At 36.2% G+C, this 25,742-nt stretch overlaps 1 protein-coding gene and 1 pseudogene across 5 annotated transcripts in view; one reads left to right on the top strand and one right to left on the bottom strand.

The window, feature by feature from the left end:
- DNAH12 (dynein axonemal heavy chain 12) overlaps window positions 1–25,742 on the bottom strand; it is a 203,306-nt gene that overhangs the window by 49,609 nt on the left and 127,955 nt on the right. For all 5 annotated transcript variants that reach the window (XR_007404380.1, XR_007404379.1, XM_049098394.1 and 2 more), the window contains exons 51-59: window positions 25,609–25,698; window positions 24,847–24,987; window positions 22,703–22,944; window positions 21,504–21,651; window positions 21,090–21,235; window positions 9,283–9,497; window positions 7,875–8,067; window positions 5,794–5,986; window positions 4,033–4,205 (exon numbers count right to left, since the gene is read on the bottom strand). Coding sequence is in view for 3 of the 5 variants with exons in the window: in XM_049098394.1 (XP_048954351.1) it covers window positions 4,033–4,205; window positions 5,794–5,986; window positions 7,875–8,067; window positions 9,283–9,497; window positions 21,090–21,235; window positions 21,504–21,651; window positions 22,703–22,944; window positions 24,847–24,987; window positions 25,609–25,698 (1,541 nt within the window). In the remaining 2 variants the exon portion in view is untranslated. The remainder of the gene's footprint in view (window positions 1–4,032; window positions 4,206–5,793; window positions 5,987–7,874; window positions 8,068–9,282; window positions 9,498–21,089; window positions 21,236–21,503; window positions 21,652–22,702; window positions 22,945–24,846; window positions 24,988–25,608; window positions 25,699–25,742) is intronic.
- LOC112665954 (homeobox protein TGIF2-like) lies at window positions 17,596–20,659 on the top strand (annotated as a pseudogene).

The following is a 25,742-nucleotide window of genomic DNA, read 5'->3' as shown; positions in this document are numbered from 1 at the left end:
ATCTTTAAAAAAGAAAAAAAAAAAAAAACTCTGGTGAAATCTGAATAAGCTCTGTGAATTTCCCGGCTTTGATATGGTACTATGGTAACGCAAAATGTTACCACTGGAGAAACCAAGTGAAGAATACATGGAACTTCCCTGTATAGTTTTATGTGTATGCAACTCCTGGTAAATTTATGTAAAGAAACACAGTATAATTCTATAAGAAAATGAAATAGGGTTTACACCATGTCTCTATTTTCAAAATTCTACACTTCTTTTTTTAAATTTTTATTTATTTATGATAGTCTCACAGAGAGAGAGAGAGAGAGAGGCAGAGACACAGGCAGAGGGAGAAGCAGGCTCCATGCACCAGGAGCCCAACGTGGGATTCGATCCCGGGTCTCCAGGATCGTGCCCTGGGCCAAAGGCAGGCGCCAAACCGCTGCACCACCCAGGGATCCCTACACTTCTTATTGCATTCCAAAATGACTGAAAACAATCAGTTAATTAAAAGATACCTATATTGAATCCTTATTAGTGTGAGATTTATGTTGGGCAGGGAACTGTAAGAGATAAAGAAATGTTTTTGTTCCAAAGAAACATCAAATCTAGATCAATATGTATATATTTTTTAAAAATATGTGAAAAGTCAGAAAATATATGGACAAAAGGTTAATTCTGGGTATGATTTTGGCTGATATTTTCCTTCTTTTAAACATACTCTTATATGTTTAAAATTTTGCAATAATCATGTATTACTTTCTTTTTTTTAGTTCAAAAAATTTTCAGTAATACTTAAAGGAATGTAAGATGATACACCCATTCTGGGAAAGTTTGGCAGCAACTTTTAAAAAAACAAACAAGCAAGTACCACATGACCTAGTAATTGCACTTCTGGGCATTTATCCCCAAAATGAAAACTTATGTTCACACAAATACCTGTACATGCATGTTTATAGCAATTTTATTTATAATAGCTAAAAACTGGAAGTAACCAGATTTGCTGTAGTATATCAATATCATGAAATATTTCTTAGCAATTAAAAGGAACAATATACTGACACACACAACGATCTGAATGAATCCCCAGAGAATTAAGAATTGAGATTAAAAAAGACAATCCTGGGCAACCTGGGTGGCTCAGCAGTTTAGCACCACCTTCAGCCCAGGATGTGATTCTGAAGAGCCAGGATCAAGCCCCATGTCAGGCTCCCTGCATGGAGCCTGCTTCTCCCTCTGCCTCTCTCTCTCTGTTTCTCATGAATAAATAAATAAAATATTTTTTAAAAAGCCAATCCTTAAAAGTTATGTGCCATATATGGGGCACCTGGGGGCTCAGTCAGTTAAGGGTCCAACTCTTGATTGTAGCTCAGGTCACGATCTCAGGATCAAGCCGCCACACAGGACTCTCCAATGAAGGAGGAGTCTGCTTAAGATTCTTTCCCTTTATCACCCCCTCCCTGCTCATGCTCACTCACTCTTTCTCTAAACTAAATCGTTTTTTAAAAAGTTATGTGCTATATATGATTGCATTTATATTACATTCTTGAAGTGATGAGATTATAGAAATGAAGAATGGATTGGTGGTTGTCAAAGGTTGAGGAGAGAGTAGGGATAGGAAAGAAGTGGGTATGGCTGTAAAAGAGCAGCATGGGAATCCTTATGATGGAAGTGTTCCCTATCTTGATTGTATCAACATTAATATCCTGGTTATGATCTTGTACTATTATAGAGGTTTTGAAGATGTCACCAGTGGGAAAACTGGGTAAAGATTATGGGAGATCACTGTATTATTTCTTTTCTTTTCTTAAGATTTTAATTTTTTTAAAGTAATTTCTACATCCAAAGTGGAACTCAAACCCACATTCCCGAATCAAGAGTTGCATGCTCCATTGAATGAGCCAGCTGGGACCCCCACTATATTATTTCTTATAACTGCATGTGATTCTACATTTATCTCAAAATTAATTTAATTTTAAAAAGCAATCTTGGCACATGGAAAGGGGATGGAAGAATAGGGGATGGTGACACTTCTCTGAGCAGACCATTTTGTATAGGATTAACTTCTGGAATCATATTAATGTGTATGTGCTCAAAAATATAGTAAAATTAAAATCAACAAGGATGAAGGGAAAACTCTAAAATGAAATACAAAAGAACCCTTAAACCAACAACATATGAACCTAACTATATTACACATGAATAAATATCATTGTACTGAAGGGAGAAAAAATTAATCAAGTAACTTTTAGATATATATTTTTCATGTACCAAAAATACTATAATTTTCTGTGTATGCATATGCATTTAATTCTCTTAAGTATCCCCAAGAATCACTGGATTTTTTGATTACTACCTCATATAGCAAATCTATGTTTAATTTTCCAGAGAATTTAAAAATATTTCCAAAGTGGCAATCCTGTAAAATCCAGGATTTTACAATCCTGCCAGTAGTGTATGAGGGTTCTGATGACTCTACATCCTTGCTGACACTTGATATTGATATTTATGTCAATTCCTCACCTTGAATTTCCTCCATTGTGTGGACTGTATAAATTCAAATTCCAAATCCCAACTGGAAAGCTTAGGGATTTCAATCACTCAGGAGAGACTGTTCTACCAAGAGCCTATGTAGACTGTACATGCTAGGCTCAAATCATCCTTTTATTCTACTTAACAAACATAGCAGTTACTAAATACCAGACATTGTGATAAACACTTTACAGATATTAAATTTTCATAACAATTCTAAAAGGTAGGTACTATTATTATCTCTATTTTATAGATAAGGAAAATTGAGGCAATTACATACAGAAAGGTTAACTGAGTTGCCTGTATCAACATAGCTAGTATATGGTGGGAGTGAGACTTAATCCTTTACTCCAGTCTGACTCCAAAATCTGTGTATATTTATTAATTGATTAAAGTGAAAATATCTAGCAAATAATTAGAAGTGTAGGACTGAAGCTTTTTAAAAATATTATTTATTTACGATTTTCTTTTTTAAAAGGTTTTATTTATTTAGTTGAGAGAGAGAGAGAGACAGAGCATGTGAGAGAGCATAAGCAAGGGGAGAGGCAAAGGGAAAGGGAGAGGCAGACTCCTCACCAAACGGAACAGGACATGGGGTCAATCCCAGGATCCTGGGATCATGACCTGAGCTGAAGGCAGAGGCTTAACTGATTGAGACACTCAGGCACTCCTTAAGATTTTTAAAAGTAATCTCTACACCCAATGCGGAGCTCAAACTCACAAACTGAGATCAAGAGTTGCATGCTGTACTGACTGAGCCAGCAAGGCACCCTGGAACTGAAACTTTTTAGAGTTCTCAAGGGTGGAGAAAGGTACTGGAGTTGCCAGCAAAGATAAGTGCCATATTAAAATATTTAAAAGAGGTGGGGGAAGGACTAAAACTAATCCTTCTATGCCTACATCTTGAGTAGGGGTGAAACAAAACTTAGAAAAAAAAAGAGACTTTCTCTTTTTCTTTCAACTTTTCCATATATTTTTTAAAAGATTTATTTAATTTTTTTTTAGAGAAAGAGAGAGCATGGGCGGGAGGGGCAGAGGAAGAGGCAGAGAGGGAATCTCAAGCAGACTCCCAGCTGAGTGCAGAGCCCCATGCTGGGCTCAACCTCACAACCCTGAAATCACAACCTGAGTCGAAACCAAGAGTCAAACGCCTAATGGACTGTACCACAGAGGTGCCCTTCAACTTTTCCATATTTTTAAATGTTCCGTAATGAATACATATTACGTAATAAGAAACAAGTTAATGGGGTCCCTGGGTGGCTTAGTCCGTTAAGCATCTGCTTTCAGCTTAGGTCAGGATCCCAGGGTCCTGGGATTGAGCCCTGCATCAGTCTCCCTGCTAGCAGGGGGCCTGCTTTCCCTCTCTCCCTCTGCCCCTGCTCGTGCTCTTTCTCTCTCTCTTTCTTGCAAAAAAATAAAATCTTTTTTTTTTTAAAAGAAAAAAGTTATGTATATTTTTATGGAAAGGATGGTGAAAATCCAACTGAGGGAGGATAAATGAAGCAAGAAAATGTTTACCTGTCATGAATAGAGTTGATATAAAGGTTGACAAACCAGGTGAGAGAGTACTGGTACATGGGATCAATGTTAGCCAGGTCTGCAATGCTGAAGAATAATACTGATGAATGTTTAGCAATGGGTCTGTAGCCTTCTCGAGACTCTGCTATTTTGAGTTCTGTCTTTTCTGCAATCTAGAAGAAGAGAAAAATCAGGATTAAGACATAGGAAATGTGTTTTTGGATTATTTATTTTATTTATTTTTTTAATTTTGAGGCTTTTTACATATTTTTTTACTTTCTTTTTTATTTATTTATGATAGTCACACAGAGAGAGAGAGAGAGAGAGAGAGAGAGGCAAAGACACAGGCAGAGGGAGAAGCAGGCTCCATGCACCAGGAGCCCGATGTGGGATTCGATCCCAGGTCTCCAGGATTGCACCCTGGGCCAAAGGCAAGCGCCAAACCGCTGCACCACCCAGGGATCCTGGATTATTTATTTTTTATATAATAAAGTTTATATTTAAAAAATAGCCCCCAACTCAATGACATAATTATAGAGGAAGAGTTTATAAGAAAAGACTTATTATTATGCTAAAAGTTGTAAAGAAAGAAAGGAAAAGGAAGGAAAGAACTAGGAAGGGAGGGAAGAGGAAGATGAGAGGGAGGACAACAAAGAATGAAAAATAGTTTAAGGTTATGTTTCTTGTTTGGGGAATACCAGAGTTGTCAATCTTTGCTTATACTTTGCCTGAATCTGACATGTGTCTACTATAGTCACTCATCTTCTTTTATTTTAATAGGTCAGATAGAGAATGTGCACATGTGTATGTTTAAGGTATCAACATGTGCACCAGAACCCAGCACAAAGTCTGGCAAAGTAGATATTCAGAAATATTTCCTAGCTGATGGTGTTAGACATTAAAAGTAGCTTCTCATATGTTTAACTTTTCTGGACATAATAGGGGTCTTAGTATTTGACCCCCCAAAGAAAAAAATTCTCCAAGATAACAAGTTCTTCAACTGGTAACTCCTTCTGATAGATTGCTATTCTATAGGAAAAAGGTATAAAGCACTTATCCAAACCACTTCTCCTTTGGACACACTATCCACAGACTGTTGTGTATCATGTTTATACTGAATAATCTCATTTGTAGCTGACTCAATCAGGAGGTAAAGATAGAAATGGACGCAAGATTAGCTAAATCAATTTTTCCCACTAGAGAATTAGAACTTATAAGAGCCCCAAAAACGGAAGTCAAGTGGTACTGGGCACTAGTGCTAATAAAAGGTAATGGAACCAAATTTGGTTTCTCCATGCAAGGACCAGATACAAATGTTTTACAGGAGAAACTAGCCTTCTTATGGAGCAGAGAGGCACAGATGAAGACTACACAATATTACACAAAGAGCATAGAAACTTTCTATTATTCTTGAGGCCTGTATATACCTCTGTAATTGGGAAAATGCCCCCTTGTATCTTTTCTTTTCTTTTCTTTTCTTTTTTGAATATAGTTGACACACAATGTTACATTAGTTTCAGGTGTGCGACATAGTGATTGGACAAGTTTATACATTATGCTGTGTTCACCACAAGTGTAGACCATCTGTCAGTATAAGACACTATTATATTATCATTGACTATATTCCTTATGCTGCCCTTGTATCTTTCTTATGTGGGCTAATTTGAATAGGCTTCTGCTCCTTGCAAACAAACTTTCTCCCAAATTATACTAGGAGCAAACTGAAAAAGGATCAAAAGATTGCTAGGATTCTCTTTTCACCTGCTGTTTCTTTGTTATCTCATTGGACATCATTTTAGCAGAGTCTAAGACTTTAATTGCACTTTCATCTTCTAAAATGTTCCCTTCTGAAGATGATAGTGTTTCTAAAATTTTCTTCTCTATATCTTTTAGCTGTTTCTTATTAGCTGCAGACTGAAGAATAAGGGCATTTCGTTCCTCTTCTAACTCTGGTCTAAAAAGATAGAGAAACATTTAGTCTAAATCTGGAGTAGTTTATCTAAAATCATATCTGAATATTAGATATCACAATTTTGTAGAGAAATAATTTTGTAGACATGTAACACAAAGATATGTAGCACAAAGTTTATCCTAAGGAAAAAAAGTTATTTCCATACGAATGATTATTTGAGCAAAAAAAATGATCATCAATTGCATGTATGTAAAATGTGGCAGTAAAATGTACCACAGTAAATCTAAGAATGTGTTAAATTTATCCATATGGCTGAGGTGGTTATGTGAGGATAGGAACTGGAGAAGAAACACAATAGTCAACTTTTTATCTACTCCTTGGTTTTGTCATATTCAGTGTTATTTTCATTATGTATGTCTTCCACAGGAACAGAAAAGAAGACTTGTCATACAATTGCCCTTTCAAGAAGAAGACAAAACTGGCACTTACAATCTTCACAAAGACAGTATAAGACTTCAAAATAACATAATTCACGATGTTTTAGAATGTTAGGACTTGGTTCTATCTTGGATACTGTGCAAGTAGGATTCAAATATTAGAAGTAACTAAGGCACTTCATAGATTACATAATTTCACTTATAATTTGATTTCATGAAATAGACTGATAATGTTGTGTGAAGCTCCAAGTGGAATCAAAGATTTCCATCAGGAAACAATTCTTTACTACTAGCCCTATCAAATATCTTAATATATTTTCTCTTTTAAAAAAATAACACATGCTAGTAATAGAAAAATATATAAAGAATGAAAAAATAAGTTACCCATGATCTTATCATCCTCAGAGATGATCACTGCTAACATTCTGGCATATTCCCTCCCTAATTTTTTCTATATATATATATATATATATATATATATATATATATATATATAGAAAAATATATATATATTCATTCATACATTAACTATATTTTTTTACAAAATATTATCCATACCATGCATAATTTTGTATCCTGCTTTTTCATTCTTATCTAAGTATTTCATCAATCATTCTTTTATAGAAAGACAAACATTATATGTTCTCATTCATTTGGGGAATTTAAATAATAGTGAAAGGGAATAGAAGGGAAGGGAGAAATGTGTGGGAAATATCAGAAAGGGAGACAGAACATAAAGACTCCTAACTCTGGGAAACGAACTAGGGGTGGTGGAAGGGGAGGAGGCAGGGGGGGTGGGGATGAATGGGTGACGGGCACTGAGGGGGGCAATTGATGGGATGAGCACTGGGTGTTATTCTGTATGTTGGTAAATTGAACACCAATAAAAAATAAATTTATTATAAAAAAATCATTCTTTTATTATTTCACTGTATTATTCAAATATTTCATTGATATCCTGCATTTAAGTCTTTGAACATATTTCTGATTTTGTCTACAGTATATATTCTTCTGTGTAACTTTTTTGCCTTAATCAGATACAACTCAGAAGTCATGGTATGTCTCCTGGATCCTACTACTAATACTAAGAGTCAAATATAATATGGTTGGCTTATAACTCACTTGTTCTTAGAGTGGCAATTTTACTTTTTTTTCTTAAGAGAGAGGAAGCAAGCATGCATGTGAGTAGGGGGGAGCGGTAGACGGAGAGTGAGAGAATCTTCAGCAGGCTCCATGCTCAACATGGAGATTGAAATGGGCCTTGATCTCAAGACCCTGAGATCATGACCTGAGCCAAAATCAAGAGATGGATTCTTAACCAACTGAGCCATCTAGCCACTCCAAGAATGGTTATTTTAAAGGACTATATACTTAATTTATAATAACAAAATGTAAAATTTAATAAGTTTTTGAAATAATCACACAACAAAAGTATTAATGGCCTACAAATATTCCTCTCTAAACCATCTGGAAGCATATAAGAAAATACATACCTCTCCTTTGCAACAACAATACCTAGTAACTGATCTTCAAGTCCTTCTGGAGTTATCATGAAATTTAGCAAAGATACCTTTGTAGCCAGTTCTGGCATAAAGTGTGGATTTCTCAGTTTTGTGGTGATATAAAACTTGAAATCAAAGGAATACTCAATAGTGACCTCACCAAGTCTGATGCAATCAATGCCACCTATATTTCAGAAAGCAAATGCATGATAAGTAGGCCAGAGTTGTATAGCCCCTCCTTCTATATTAAGGCTGTGTCTAGGCTACAAATAAAGGGTCCTAAAGTAATTTAAAATAGAATAGAGATATGACAAAATCACAGACATAGAGGCAAGAAAGCAATTACACAGCAGGGCTCATTCATTCTGGAGTGGCATAAGACATTTTCTCTGGTTGTCAGGGGCCTTATAAATCAAGATTCCTTTTGATCTTACCTCCTCCATCAATTTTCAATCATAATTCCAAGATTATTTGTATATGAATTAAGCTCTTCAAAGTACTACAGTTTATGAAAGAGTCCGAATGTCTATCAACTGATGAATGGATTAAGACGTGGTATATATATATATAATGGAGTATTACTCAGCCATCAAAAAGAATGAAATCTTACCACTTGCAATGATATGGTTGGAGCTATAGTATATTACGCTAAGCAAAATACGTCAGAGAAAGATAAATACCATATACTTTCACTCATATGTGGAATTTAAGAAACAGAACGGATGAACATAGGGAAAGGGGGGAAAAAAGAGAAAGAGGCAAACCATAAGAGACTCTTAACTATAGAGAACAAACTGAGGATTGCTGGAAGAAATGTGCACTGAGGATGGGCAAAATGAGTAATGGGTATTAAGGAGGGCCCTGTGATGAGCATTGGGTGTTATATATGAGTGATGAATCACTAAATTCTACTCCTGAAACCAATATTATACTATATGTTAACTAACTAGAATTTAAATAAAAACTAAGAGCCAAGAAAAGAAAAATAAAGTATTAGAGTTTGGCAGAGATAAAATTTTTGAAGTAGAAAGATGTAAGGTGGGTACTGTTTAACTTAAAGTCAAGTTTAGTCCACATTAACCATTACTATTCATAATAATGGGCTGTGTGAGCTCCATGGTCACAAGACAAAGGGATTTCAAACTGGCTTTAACTTCTTTATGTTCTCTACTGAAGAGCAGTCTAGATAACAGAGGTTAACATAATGAACAGAGGGCAAGATATTTATTTTAGATTATCCAACCAAAATTCATTTCGTTCTAAATTCCTTTCACACATAACGATGACACAGAAGTTCTGAGTTATTAACATTATCCTTGAATTTATGTAGTGGTTTTCTTGTCTCAAAGATCATTGAAACATCTTTCAGTTCTACCAACTAATATAAATTAACTTCTACCTTGCTTGAAAGTTTGTCTAAGTAGTAAAGGCTCCAAAGATGGGTCCAGTTCTTCGCCAACATTTTCTAATAGAAGTGGAGTTCCAAATTGAATACAATTTTCCAATGTTCTCATATAGTCTGAATCAGATAGCTTAATAACACTAAGCTGATTTTCTTTTTCAGAGTTTTTGATCCACTTATTAGCTTGACCCTGAGGGTCAATCATTAAAGGCCTAGAATATAATAAGAAACATTGTGAGGGAAACAAATAGATGTTGATATTTCTTTAAAATTATGTATTTTAAATAACAAACATCACCATCAATCTGTACAAATGCAAAGTGTTTCACATAGAAATCAGGATTAATCTTTATAAGAAAGAAGAGATTTACTTTTAAATGAGTTTTATTGTCATTTGTTTTTGAAATGAGGAAATTCAGTCTCTGGGAGTACTTTGTTCAAATTTCCAAAACTAGTTCAATGTCGCAAGGAGAATCTTGTGAATCTGTAAGCTGTGTTCTTTCCAATATAATGCATGGTCTTTGTGGTAGTCTTAATAAATGACATCTATTAACATAATATAAAAATAAACCTATTTATTTGATAAAAATTTAAAATAAGAGATCCACTAGCCTATAGTGGATTTCCTCAGGTTATGAAAAACTAAGTTTCCAAATTTTATCTGGTATATATTTGAGATCTATAGGGTAAATTTTTCTATGTAATTATGGTAAGGGCTTTGGGTTCAAGAACAAATAATTCATGGTTTCAGATATTTAAAATCTGACATGCTTTCCTCTTCCTCAGTTATAGTACTGACTGTCTTAGGTTCCTTTTATATTCAGTACAGTGCATTAAATCATCTTTAAAAAGAGTTACTCCAGAAAGGAGAGTTTTTGTCCCAAGTTGTTTGACTTTCTCAGACATTGTCTTTCTGTTTCAACTTCTAGGGATAAAATCCTCTTTTCCTTTGCCTACAAAAAAAAATCTTTTTAATCAATTATTATCAGATAATGCTTTTTAAAATTTTTTCTTTCCTTTCTAAAAGACAAATAATCAGTATTTTTCACAGAGCCAGAAAAAACAATCCTAAAATTTGTATGAAACCACAAAAGACCCCAAATAGCCAAAGCAATCTTAAAAAAGAAAAGAAAAGCTGGAGGAGGCATCACAGTTCTGGACTTCAAGTTATACTATAGCTGTAGTGATGAAGACAGTATGGCACTGGCACAAAAAGAGACACATGTATCAATGGGACAGAATAGAAAATCCACAAATGAATCCACAGCTATATGGCCAACTAATTTTTGACAAAGCAGGAAAGAATGGAAAAAAGACAATCTCTTCAATAAACGGTGTTAGGAAAACTGGACAGCAACATGCAAAAGAATGAAACTTGACCACTTTCTTATATAATAAACAAAAATAAATTAAAAATGGAGGGAAGAGCTAAATGTGATACAGGTAACTATCAAAATCCTAGAGAAGAACATAGACAGTAACCTCTTTGACACTGGCCGTCACAACTTCTTACTAAATATGTCTCCTGAGGCAAGGGAAACAAAAACAAAAATAAACTCTTGGGACTTTATCAAGATAAAAAGCTTCTGCACAATGAAGGAAATAATCAACAAAACTAAAAGGCAACCTTCAGAATAGAAGATATTTGCAAATGACATATCAGATAAAGGGCTAGTATCCAAAATATATTAATATTACTCAGCCATTAGAAATGACAAATACCCACCATTTGCTTCGACGTGGATGGAACTGGAGGGTATTATGCTGAGTGAAGTAAGTCAATCGGAGAAGGACAAACATTATATGGTCTCATTCATTTGGGGAATATAAATAATAGTGAAAGGGAATAGAAGGGAAGGGAGAAGAAATGGGTAGGAAATATCAGTAAGGGAGACAGAACATGAAGACTCCTAACTCTGGGAAATGAACTAGGGGTGGTGGAAGGGGAGAAGGGCAGGGGTGGGGGTGAATGGGTGATGGGCACTGAGGGGGGCACTTGACGGGATGAGCACTGGGTGTTATTCTGTATGTTGGTAAATTGAACACCAATAAAAAATAAATTTATTATAAAAAAAAGAACTTATAAAACTCAAAAAAAAAAGAACTTATAAAATCCAATGCCCCCAAACCAAATAATCTAGTTTAAAAATGGGCAGAAGACACACAAATGGCTAACAGACACATGAAAAGATGCTCAACATCACTCATCATTAGGGAAATACAAATCAAAATGATAAGATACCACCTCACGTCAGTCAGAATGACTAAAATTAACAACACAGGAAACAATCGTTATTGGCAAGGATATGGAGAAAGGGGAACCCTCTTAACTGTTGGTGGAAACGCCAAGTTGTACAGCCATTGTGGAAAACAGAATGGAAATTCCTCAAAAAGTTAAAAATAGAACTACCATATGATCCAGCAATTGCACTACCAGGTATTTACCCAAAGGATACAAAAATACTGATTTGAAGGGATACATGCACCCCAATGTTTATAGCATAATTGCCAAATTATGGAAAGAGCCCAAATGCCCATCATCTAATGAATGGATAAAGATATCATGTATGTACACACACACATACTGAAATATTATTCAGCCATAAAAAAGAATGAAACCTTGCCATTTGTAATAATGTGGATGGAGCCAGAGAGTATTATGCTAAGTGAAATAAGTCAGAGAAAGACAAATACCATATGATTTCACTCCCATGTGGAATTTAAGAAACAAAATAGATGAACATGGGGCTGGGAGTGGGGAGAGGCAAACCAGGAAACAGACTGTTAACTATAGAGAACTATAGAGAACAAATGAAGGTTACTAGAGAGAAGGTGGGTAGGAGAATGCGTTAAATATGTGATGGGAATTAAGGAGGGAAATTGCTGTGATGAGCACTGGAGAATGTATGCAGGTGATGAATCACTAAATTCTACACCTGAAACTAGTATTACATTGTATGTTACCTAACTAGAATTTTAAAAAAAATTTAAAAGGAAAAAAAAAAAAGACAAAACAATCTAATTAGTAGCTAACTAGCTGTTTTCTTTCCCAGCTCAAACTGTGCCAAAATCCTATTAAAATACAAAAAGGTCCAGATACTAGTTAATATTTACTTTTGCTATCATAGCAAACAGTGAAAAAGTATTCTGGAAATGAGAAAGGTTTTCAGCATATGACTGCTTAAAAATTGACTAGATGCTTTTAATACCTTTCAAGGCCTTGTTTAAAGGGACTAGTTTCATCCTTATATATCCTTATTATTGGAAAAATATAGTATTGCTTATTCCCTTACAAAAAAGTAACAATTTTTGTAAATTAACATTTAATGCTAATCAATTTTCTTAGTAATGCATAAATGTTCTTGGTAATACAATGTTTAGAGATTGTTGTTTATTCTAAAAGATATCCAAAATTCCTACTTAATATACTCTTATGTGAATATTAAATATATAATTGGAAAATTGAGTTGTATCCAGAGAGATGAGGTCCACCATAGCATCTGTACTTCAAGCAACCTTACTAGTATGACAGTGGTATGCTAGCCTACATTTGAGATCCTTGGGAAATCTGAATTAAAAAGCATTATCCATCTATGCTTCTGACAGAGAAAGTTATCTGGGGGAAATTTTGCTGTTAAGTAGCCAGATGACATGTTAATAAAGCAGCAAAGTAATTTCTTTTTGGTTAAAACGTAAACAAAGTCCGATTTTGAGATATAGACACATTAAAATGAGGAATCTGAAGATAATTATTTTTAAAGACTAACATTTATTGAGGACTTATTGTATATTGGGCACTTTCTCACATTTCTATGAGGTAGGAGTAATTATCATCCCCATTTACAGGTGGGGCACCTGAAGCATTGAGAGGTCAAGTAAGTTACCAAAATCTCAAGACAGAAAGTGATAGGGGAAAATTTGAATTCAACTATCCTGACGCTAGAGTCTACACTGCTTTGATTACCATACAATATTATAAACAGACAAACTCTAGATATCATGAATAAGCACAGTAAGAATTGGTTATAAACTGCTGAAAACAAAAGATAAAAATTTGAAAATTGTCAGCAGAAAAAAAGATACATTACATAAAGAGGAACTAAAATAAGACTTAGAGCAGACTTTCATCATGTAAGCCAGAAGCAATGGAATGACATCCTTAAAGGAAAAAAAAAATACCTGAAAACCTGTCACTTCAGAATTCTAAACCCAGCAAAAAATAGCTTTCAAAATGAAGATGAAACAGAGAAAAAATGCTGAGTGAATTGTCAACAGACCTACATAAGGAACTGCCAAAAATATTCTTTAGAAAAAATAAGAAATAAAAAAATATTCAGGCAGAAGAAATATAAAATCATACAGAAACACAAAGAAATGAAGAGGTCCAAAAATAGGAAAAAAACGAAGGAAATATAAAAGACTTTTTTCCTTATATTTAATCACTCTAACAGATAAATTATTGTCTAAAGCAAAAAGAGTAACAATGTATTGTGAGATTTATGACATATGATAAAGTAAAATATGCAACAACACCACAATAGAAAAGATACTGGAATTATACTTGAAAGATTCTTATGCTATATGGGTAGTATATTATTTGAAAGTATTCAGTGATAAATTGAAGAGGTATATTGTAAGCTCTAGAGCAAAGACTAAAAATAAGGAGTATATAACAAATAAGCCAATGAAATAATAATAAAAATTTCAATTACTCCAAAGCCAGGTGGGGAACAAAAGATAAAAGGAATAAAGAACAAATGCCCAGCAATTGCACTGCTGGGGATTTACCCCAAAGATGCAGATGCAATGAAACGCCGGGACACCTGCACCCCGATGTTTCTAGCAGCAATGTCCACAATAGCCAAACTGTGGAAGGAGCCTCGGTGTCTATCGAAAGATGAATGGATAAAGAAGATGTGGTTTATGTATACAATGGAATATTACTCAGCTATTAGAAATGACAAATACCCACCATTTGCTTCGACGTGGATGGAACTGGAGGGTATTATGCTGAGTGAAGTAAGTCAATCGGAGAAGGACAAACATTATATGGTCTCATTCATTTGGGGAATATTAATAATAGTGAAAGGGAAAAGAAGGGAAGGGAGAAGAAATGGGTAGGAAATATCAGTAAGGGAGACAGAACATGAAGACTCCTAACTCTGGGAAATGAACTAGGGGTGGTGGAAGGGGAGGAGAGCAGGGGTGGGGGTGAATGGGTGATGGGCACTGAGGGGGGCACTTGACGGGATGAGCATGGGTGTTATTCTGTATGTTGGCCAATTGAACACCAATAAAAAATAAATTTATTATTTTTAAAAAAAAGAGAACAAATGAGACAAAAAAACAACTAGCAATACAGCAAGCAGATTTAAATCTAAATGTATCGGGCAGCCTGGGTGGCTCAGCGGTTTAGCGCCACCTTCGGTCCAGGGCATGATCCTGTAGACCTGGGATCGAGTCCCACATCGGCTCCCTGAGTGGAGCCTACTTCTCCCTCTGCCTGTGTCTCTGCCTCTCTCTTTCTGTGTCTCTCATGAATAAATAAATAAAATCTAATAAACAAAAATTTTAAAAAATCTAAATGTATCAATAACTAAGTATAAATGATCTAAACACTCTGATTACAAGTGAAGACAATTATGTCATTTATATGTTAACTGAAAAACAAAAAACAAAAACCGTTATGTCATTCCCTCTCTCCATTTAAAATCCTCAAATGGTTGGAAATGTTCTGTATCTTGAATGTGGCAGAGATCATAGGATCATAGCCTTAGTCAAAATTCATAAAATAGTACACCTAAAATTTATAGATTTTTTTTTTAAATTTATAGATTTTTACTGTATATAAATCATATCTCAATAAACCTGACTTAAAAATTTCTTTAAATGAGAAAAACAAAGACATCTTCAGACCAATTCACAACTCTTCACTAAAAGAAACACTAAAGGGTTGGCAAATTGATTTGAATTTAAATTAAAATAAATAAATAATCTTTAAAAAAGACAAAAGGGACTAAAGTAATATTATAAATTCATGAGGAAAGGATGAATACCTCAATAAATAGTGACACAGTGCTGGAGTACATGGCTAGCATTATAAAAAAATTAAATAAAATTAGATCCTTACTTTTTATCATGTCCAAAGATACACACACACACACACACACACACACACACTCACTCACACAAAGCAAGCACCAGAGTCCTAATTGTAAAAAGTGCAATGTTTTCCCAGCTTATGACTCTTTCTGAGAACTACACTACTGACCTCCAACACCCATGTTTGTTACTATAATGGCTTGGTCCCAAGCCATAGGTGACTAAACCTAAGGTGGATATTTCTCCCGAGCTAAGCCAATTTTGACTTGATGGTTTTCATTAATCTATATTTTTCAACTGATGTATTTTGTGAACTTAGAAACTGAGCCTTCCATAGTGAACAGCCATATGCATAGAGGAACAGAGAGAGATCACATCATTAGAGATAGACTAATGAAGCAGCTGTGAAGAGAATAACACAGAAGATTGTTCCTACACCCTGAGAGGCAGACAGACCAATTTTCACCTTCCAGTGGCCTGGTGGCCTAAACTTTCTCTGAGATACACTTAAGATAGAGTAACCAGAAGAGTGAACACTAGCTACATTACTGGGTTTTACTGTCAGGAGTTACAGAAAGAAGACTAAGCCTCTTACGACAACTTATATTGGTGTCAACAAAGATGACAGTCATAGATGACTAGATTGGGCTCAAGTGGCAAGAAGTGAAGTCTGAGCTACAAGGATGGAGATTAATCCTTTAAAGTCACCTAGTCCATGGCCTATTGACCAGCTGGTCCACAAATAACAGGTAGAAAGGGTAACTCCATTGGAATATTACTTTATTAGAAGAGTCAGCTTTCTGCCAGAAGATGACAGATTGTTTTCCTCAATTTAGATACAACCCTAAAACCTCTGGTTTCCTCCATTTTTAATTAAGATATAGATATACCAACAGTGTTTTCTGAACTGCAATTTAAAAAATCTGAGTGGGCACCAATGCATTGAAAAGAGTTTTAAACAGAATTAGAAAAACTTGGGATATAGTATTCTGTTAAGTACAACTTTCCCTGCTCTATCAGAGAACATATTTTTTTGAATAGCTAAACATACTTTCTTAGATTTTGACAAACTTACTAATTATCTAGAAGTTTCAAACTAAGGATGTTCACATTCAAGCAAAATTTGAGCAGTTAAACATTCAAAATATGACATATACATCCTTATTTTATTAAAACAATACTTTCAACATAAAGGAAACTTAGATGTCTTAAAGTATCTAGTGATGCTTCCAAAGAATATAAGCGAACAATAACTCAGACTTTCAGAATGTAAGATTTCTTTATATGTATCTCATATTCCACAGGATGACTAAAATATCCATTATAGTTTTAAAGGCAGTGAATGTGATATCCTATTCCACATACTTCACATAGTAATTAAGAACAAAGATTTGGAAGTAAAATTACCTGGGTTAAAATTGTGACTCTACCATTTATTAGATCAGTTATCTACTAAATTTCAGATCATTAAATCACTTGGCCTCAATTTCCTCATCTGTAAAATGGAATAATAATAATGTCTAACTCATAGGAATTTTTGAGAATATAGGGCACTTACAACAGTATCTCAGGAATGTATAAGCTCAACATTATTTATCATAGTATGTTGTTTGAGATATAGTCCCATGGAAAGACTTAAAATTAAATGACAACATGGATAAGTAATCATTTATAGGAAATGATTTCTCAGAAAAGAATAATTGTCAAGTTTTTCAAAGCGATATAAATAAAAAGATAATAAACCATCTGAAAAATTCAGTTATGCTATCAATGATAGCAATTAAAAAAGATATCCATGAAATTGCATAAAATATCAAGTTATAGTTTCTTAAAAACAGGTAGAAATACCTAGTTAAAATGTGTACAGTGTATAGCCAAAACTGGAAACAGCCCAGGTGTCCATCAATAGGAGAATGGATGGTGATATAGTTATACAATGGAATATTACTTAGTAACAAAAAAATAGGAATGCTGTGCTTTGTGGAAGAAGCCTTACACAAAAGAGTATATACAATATTATTCTGTTTATGTGAAATTCTAGAATAGGCAAAACAAACCTGTGGTGGAAAATAAAGTAATAATTTCCCACGTTGGAGTAAGAATGAGGATTTACTGGGAAGAGACATAAGAAAATTCCCTGCGCCGCGCTCCGCACAAAGTTTGTTTTCTCCCTCCGGACGGGTGGGGGAGGGCGAGGAAGGCGCCGGGGGGAGGAGAGGGGATCTGACGTCAGGCCGCGAGGTGCTTTCCAGCCACCAGCTGTCAGGCCGAGTGTCAGGCCCGGCAGGCTTGCCCAAGGTCCAGCCTAGCCCCTAGACACCATGTCAGACAGTGATCTGGGTGAGGATGAAGGCCTCCTCTCCCTGGCAGGCAAGAGGAAACGCAGAGGAAACCTGCCCAAAGAATCAGTGAAGATCCTCCGGGACTGGCTGTACTTGCACCGCTACAACGCCTACCCCTCAGAACAGGAGAAGCTGAGCCTTTCTGGACAGACCAACCTGTCAGTGCTGCAGATATGCAACTGGTTCATCAATGCCCGGCGGCGGCTTCTCCCAGACATGCTTCGGAAGGATGGATGGCAAAGACCCCAATCAGTTCACCATCTCCCGCCGAGGGGGTAAGGCCTCAGATGTGGCCCTCCCTCGTGGTGGCAGCCCCTCGGTGCTGGCTGTGTCTGTACCAGCCCCCACCAATGTGCTCTCCTTATCCGTGTGCTCCATGCCACTCCACTCAGGCCAGGGGGAAAAGCCAGCAGCCCCTTTTCCACAAGGGGAGCTGGAGCCCCCTAAGTCCCTGGTGACCCCTGGCAACACACTCACCCTACTGACCAGGGCTGAAGCCGGAAGCCCCACAGGTGGACTCTTTAATACACCTCCGCCCACACCCCCGGAGCAGGACAAGGAGGACTTCAGTAGCTTCCAGCTTCTGGTGGAGGTGGCACTACAGAGGGCTGCTGAGATGGAGCTTCAGAAGCAGCAGGACCGATCGCCTCCCTTACTGCGCGCACTCCTATCCCCTTAGTCTCTGAAAACGCCAAGTAGGCATCTGCCAAAAGGGGTGCTCGAGGCTCGAGCCAGCTGTCCTGGGTTTCCGTTTTGGTTCCCTTTCATACAGAGGGTTTTCTTTGGGTCACTGCCAAACATCGGGGTCATCGCCTCTGTCCAGAGGTCCTCAGCAGGAAGATGCCAGTCAGTGTCACTGCACTGTGATGGGGACCTCTCTGCTAACTGCCATTTCTCCAGGCCTCAGTGATGAGATTGAGATTGGAGACAGGCATGGTGCTGCTGCTGCTTCTCCAGAGGATCCCCAGGACACCTTTGTTCCAGCCTGCTTTCTGAGGCTGGGCACAGGAAACCTGCCACATTCAGACCTATGCCCCAGAGCTGGGCCTCTTTTTGTTAAGCCAAGTATGGACATTCCAAGTTCATAAGTGTGAACAAAAGAGAAGAGGAACCCAGCAGATGTAACAGAACTGACTCCAGTTCAATGTTTAGGTTTTCACTAAACTTTGTGTTTATTTTTCCCTTTTTTGCTGGGGTTTGCATTAATGGGAGTAGTTAGCCCAGGTGTGGGGAGTGAGAGTGTTGTGTAATGGGAGTCTGATGAACTGGGAATTATGCACCACTGCAACTGGTGAGTGTTTTACAAGGAAGGAGCATTTTTATCTTGGGGACCAGCTGAATATCTGCAAAATTCCAAATGGCTGTTTTATTGTTGGTTTGATTTACAAAAAGAAAAAAAAGAAAAAAAAAAACTTTGGGGGCTTTGGCTTTTCTGCATCAGGCACAGAAGGGAATAAAGCCTTCTAAAGAATAAAGAAGAGGGTCCAACACAGAATCTGACCAAACCTTCTAAGCGAAAAGCAGAGAAGGATGATAAAACCAGAGGTGGTTTTTGGCTTGGTTTGTTTGTTTTGTTTTTTTTAATTCTTGTTTTTACTCTGTTTGGGGGTATGGGGGAAGTAAGCTAGACCAAGGCAATGGGTTTGGGTGTTTTTTGTTTTTTGTTTTCTCTTTAATGTTTTCCCCTCTTTATCCTTGAAAGCTTGGCCCTGCAGCCTGAGTTTTGAATTCCTTTAAGAACTTGGATTAGTGGGGCCAGAATATCAAAAGCTGCCAGTAGCTCCTACTTGGAGAGAAGTGAGCCACCTACTGGTCAGGAAGCCCTTGTAGCTGACCCAGATGGGCAGTTTTTCCCAGAACAGTGGCAAGAAGCAGGGAACGTGCCTCCAGCTGCACAAGAGCCATCCTCTATGGAGGCTGGGGCTGGAAATCGGTTATGAAGCCTGTCCACTGTGTCTTTGTGTTGCACCTTTCTTTAAATTGGAGTTGCGGAGGCCTCTGCCCTGAACTTCACAGTGAAACTGATAACCGTTGGTCTTACTCTTCTCCCTCCTCCCCATTTTTTAATTTGCTGTCTCACTGCTGACAGCAATACACCCATCTTTATATATCCTAAGAAACACTAATCCTAGGTTACTATTAGCCAAAATATTTTTGTTCTAAATAACATTGTTACTGGGCCAAAAGACCGGTCAGGAGCCCCCAGCCTATAGTTTCCTGAAGTTGTCAAGTCAGGCACAAGGGGGAGATTCCTGGAAGTTGACTGACTTTTGGGTGGGCCTAGCCAGGAGAAAGGCAGCAACGTGTGTTCTGTCCTTTCTGGGATGATCCCTGAAGGCTTCAGGGAAGCTACCTGACTTCTCAGTGGCTTGACCTACCCACTGCTGTGGGAATGGGTATGAGCTATTTAAGGAGAGGGAGCTTCGCTCTTTGTGAGTGGGCAAGTTTCTTAGGCTCTCTCTTTTGCCACCCCACCCCATCCTTGCATGTCCCAGGGGGATCAGGGATCCTCACCCTCCTGAGGCCCAGCTGGGGAAGAAAGAACATAGCAGCTTCAAGATTACTTGAAGCTGTTTGCCCAGCCTGTTCCACCCCCACCCATGTGTGTGAGCCCAGGTCTGGTGTGACTGTTGGAAGATGCTTGTAGCAAGGGACCCTGGAAGTATACTGGGCTGGGGTGGGACTTCCTTTCCCGCAGTGCACTGAGCAGTAGAGGTGGTGAGGGGTGAGGAGCCATGCTGCTGAATTCTGGTTGGCATTCCCCCCTTGTGTAAGATGGGGAGGCTGGGGGTGGGGCAGCCTCCACTTGGTTTGGTTGTACAATAAACCTGGAGGAGAAGCACAGTTATCCCATTGAATTATTTGAGCAAAAAACTACTGTAAATAACTTTTGTTTTTGTCTTTCGTCAAATAAAGTTGTTTTTGGTTTTTGTTTAAAAAAAAAAAAAGAAAACTCCCTGGATGTTAGGCATATTCTGTATCTGTATCAAGTGTACACTTTTTTTGGAACTCATGAATGGCATACTTAACTCTTGTATATTTCATTATACATAAATTTTATCTCAAAAGAAAAAAACCAATCAAACAAAAACAACTTAAGTTAATAATATGCATGCTGAAGCATTTGGGGAAAAGTATAACCATATTTGCAACTTACGTTGAAGTTTATACAAAGGATGAGTTGACAGATGGATAGAGGGATGGATAAGTATGTGATAAAGCAGCAAGAATAATAAAATGTTAATGGTAGAATCTAGGAGGTAGTAGGTATGTGGGTTCTTACTCTAAAGCCCTGTCAACTTTTCTCTACATTTAAATACTTTCAGATAAAATAAGTGAAAAATACTTTATGTTCCTTACCAACGCCTGGAGTTATTAACAATCACTCCATTATCTATGGAGAAAGTATCTGTTGGCAATCCAGCAATATTCCAAGCTCTAATTTTTACTGGATCACCCAGCGTCTTACTCAATGAGAATTCCTCTGAACATGGAATTCTTTTCTCCTGTAAGAAATAAAAATATCTAATGTTTTATTTCATCTTGTTGGATGAAATATTTTTAAAATTATTGATTTGTCATTAGATATTATTTAATAACCAAAAAAACACACTGAATTGAAAGTTGGACTATAACAGTATTTTAATGATCAAACAAGACCCCACACTTTCAGCTATTTCTTCTCTTTCTCCTTATTACCATCTTTGCCTGCACAATACCCCAACACATACTCTGAATATACAAAAGGAAACTTATGAAACATAAAACCATTACCTTACACAACATGCTCCAATCTTCTGTACATGTTTGTCGAAAGCCAGAAGTGAAAGCACCAAGATAGGCTATTACTCCCGCTGATACTAAAACATCACCAGTCAAATTTTCATATATTATCTGAAGGTCATCTGCAGCCTGAGACCACCTGTGAGATCAACCAAAGGCAAAATTGTCTCACCATAGAGAATGATGGAAGACAGTAATAGACTACTTACTAGTAAGGGACTACTAGTCCAAATTCTTTTTTTTTTTTACTAGTCCAAATTCTATAACAAAATGCCATGAAATGTTGGATTATTATCTATAAAATGAGGAGGTTGGGTGCCTTTTAGGGCTGACATGCTATAATATGTATCTATGCTATATGAATGACAATCCACATTTCATTATTAGATTATTAGGCATTTCTTACAGGACCTGACCCTTTAAAATAAGGAAGAACAAAAACAAAAATATGCCAGCATTTCGTCTAATAAACTTTCTCCAGGATGATTTGGCCTTGTGGTGCTGCTATTTGTTTCAGTATTTATTGTTAGTCTGTAAAACATAAACATTTGCAATTCATTATCAAAAATTATATTTAAGTTGTACAAAAGCTGGCATACTAATGCTAATAAGGTTGGTATTTTTTCCATTTCATGAAGTCTTTACAATAAAAAAGTGCATTTCAAAACTACCTAATTTGCACTACAAAGTACTGTCAAAGGTCTATTACCTTATCATACTGTTCACTCAACACATATAACTAAATGAGATAGCTGGCTGGTCAGTACAAATAAACAGATTAGAATAAAGCTAACTGTTTTAGTTAGATCAGTCCAGTTATATCTTCTTTGAAACAAATTTTAAGAAAGTGAGCCATATATCCACTGCTCCTCCCTCCACATTTTATTATGAAAAATTTTGAACACACACAAAATTGGAAAGAATTATAAAACGATCACCCACATACTCACCACTTAGATTAAGAATTATCATTTGCCTTATTTGCTAATTTTTTTAAAAATGGAAACAAGTGGCAAGTATCATCCTTAATATTGATATTCTGTTTGGAAAAGCCTGGCCAGGTAACTTGTTGAATGCCTCACATTCTAAACCAGACATTTAAAAATCACTAATCAGAATAAACACCCAAAGAAAGTAACATATTCAAGCCTGACTTTCTTAAATGTTGTTAAAATAAGTAGAAATCTGACCTCGATTTTTCTCCACCCAGTCCTCCAATTAGTTTTGAGGCTCTTTCAAGTTTCTTAGCACAGAGTTCCACCTGGTCTTCTAAACGTGCCTTTTCCTCAGTCTTCTCATTAAACGTTCTTTGTAAATTTTCCAAATGATATTCTACATCTGCCAGTTCTGCTCTCTTCTGATTCAAAAGCTCCATTATCTCAGCTAGGGACTTCTGAGCTTCTGTTAAGCGGGCTTTCTTGGGTGCCACTACCTATTTGGGAACAATATATGCAGGTGCTATGTAAAACGGACACCTACAATAATCCTTTATATATATGATGGGTGAAAAGTGATTAATTACTATTATAAATACATTTGTTACTTATAAGAATAAATTATACAAAATAAACACTTTGCCTTAAATCTCACACATATTTTTCCCTAAAGAAAAATATATTTATATGTCACATAGAATATGTAAAACATTCTGGACAGCAAATGGTCGTCTATAAAATAGATGAATTATTCCGGACTAACAAAATGTTAGAATATATAGTGGAAATAACACGTATATAGCAAAATGTCTGAAAATAATGAGAAGTTGCCATTCAACTGTTACCAAAAAAAAAAAAAAAAAAAAAAAAAAACAAGGAATACTATGTAGCAGAAATTATAAATGTTTCAAATATACAAATATGCTTCTGTTTGTGTGTGTATGGCTTTTTCAAATCTGTGGTTTTCTTCCCAGTGGGCTGAGGCAATACATTTACCTTGGGGGCAATAAGACTATGATAACAAAGTACAAGGAGAAAAAAAGCCTGATGTTCAGTTTCACTATGAAAACTGAATTTTCCTCAAGAAATTTTGAAAAGACACACTTTGTTGAGAGAAAGGAGATTTTCTAAAGTTCTTATATCATTATGTTCATTAATATATCAAGAATGGGGTTTGTGACCAAACTTGATCAAGGAGTGTATTTTAAGTCATTGGTAGAAAGAATTTAGAAGATGACCAAAGAGAATATATGCCAGTTTGAAAGAAGGAAGATCTAAATCTTCTGGTTCATTGCCATGAATTAAGTTGATGGAAAAGAGGGAAGGAGGAGGCAGGGATCAGACACCAAATGTCCTGTTTTCTCTCCTCTGGGCTAAAATCCTGAAGGGGGAACGTGTTAAATAAATAGCAGGAAGCTCCACTTTCTACTTTTGACTTCAGAGGAGACCTTGCTGACTATCTCCTTTCAACCCTTCCATAACATGGGGCAGCTGCATCAGAATTAAAATGGTAGTGTGGAGGTGTAGCGTGGGAAGTCAGGAAAGAATCTGAATGCCTTGGCTTCTATGCTTCATGCCTTGTGAGACATGTGGAAGTGAGCTAGGTTGAGAGCTCCCAAATCTGCTTTGGGGAGGGGACAAGATGTTCAAAGGAAGAATATCCCAGATAAAATTAATTTTATTTCTTTGATAAGTCTACTTCCCTGAAACCAATCAAAATCCCTACCTCTCTACAGGTACAGGTATCTTATTAGGAAAATATTTTCAATTGTGACAGCCTCATCAATTATTCTGTACTCTGAGATTATTCTAAATACATGCTACCATGTATTTTTGTCTGCCTTTTTATTTATATTTCCTGCTTCCCTCAGTAGAATTCTGCAAGCTACAGAGGGCAAAGCCACTGTTTCCTGGTCCTTTGCTAGCCAAATTTACAAAATGCTTTTAACGATTCTCCATAAAAGATTCCCTACCTATGCATGCTGTTACTTCAGGGCAATTGTCTATGCTCTGCCTCTTAAATCTACTGGATCTTCTAACTTCTGATGCTTTGAATCAAATTTTTAATCTGCCCCTTCACCCTTGAAGTTTTGAATTTTTCTTTGCTTCTGAAACTTTAGTTTTCTTTTGCCCCAAGGCTCTATAGGTACAGGTCATTCTGGCCAATTCATCCTTGTTCCCACAGCATTACCACTCACTACCACTAGCCAAGACCAGGTTATATCATACACAAGTATTCTCTTCATCTACTTGGTACTCAACATCTGATGTCTGTGCTGCAGCAAAATAAATTCTTTCTAGTCTCACTTTTAGAAACTTCTTAACTAGGCAATATATACATAGATTATCATTTCTAGGAATATTTCAATAGAAAATGAATGAGTTGATCCTCAAAATACCTTTGCAACTCTGTCATACACTTCCATAGCCATGATCCACTTACACAGACCCTCAGCTGCAGAAGAAGCTTTAGCAATCTTAGAAGCATCAAACTCAGGGTTTGTTAGGTATTCACCACGTATCTTCTGCATAACAGTCACCTATACAACAAACATTTTGATCTCAACATATATCATACAATCATAAGATGAAAAAAATCATGCATAGTAAAATGTTACATTAAAAAATTATGTTGTCTTTAAAAACCAAAGTCAGTACTTTGAAATAATTTTAAGATAAGCCTAATTGTAATAGAAACACAAGTCATATTTGTGAGCAAAAAATGCAGGATTACAGACATTGAGAGAATAAATTTTTTCCAAAAAAAATTAAAAGACCTTTGGAGATTGGAAAAATATGTAGAAACAAGTGGAAAGAACAATTAAACATTAATAAATAAATACAAATTTGGATGGAAAAGTGCATGATCATTTTTTATCTCACATACATCTGTGTTTCAGATTTATGGAACTGTTATAAGCTAGAGAAATGTTTCATGTTAATAATACACTAAAACAGTAATTCATTAAATGATTTTCAATAGTATGAAGGGGTGGTTTTATGCATTGTGAGAATTCATAATATAGTCAATAACATAACATTCCTGCATTATTTTAATCCCAAAAATTATTATCTAATGTTTTATATAATATTGTATCATGTTAAAGATCTTATACACCTTGGCAAAGTTATATGTATATAAAAAATCCAATGAAACTCACTGGAATGTTGTCTTTGTCATATTCTCTCAAATCTCTTAAGAAATTCATATCTCCCAGAAGCTTTTTGCTAGGTCCCCAGTAATCTAATATCTATAAATAAAATTTATGGAAACTTATTAGATGTATAATTAGAG

The sequence above is a fragment of the Canis lupus genome, chromosome 20, assembly GCF_003254725.2.
Source record: "Canis lupus dingo isolate Sandy chromosome 20, ASM325472v2, whole genome shotgun sequence".
Classification (NCBI taxonomy): Eukaryota; Metazoa; Chordata; class Mammalia; order Carnivora; family Canidae; genus Canis; species Canis lupus.
The sequence above is the reverse complement of the archived record's forward strand: the minus strand, read 5'-3'. Positions and strand labels throughout refer to the sequence as shown.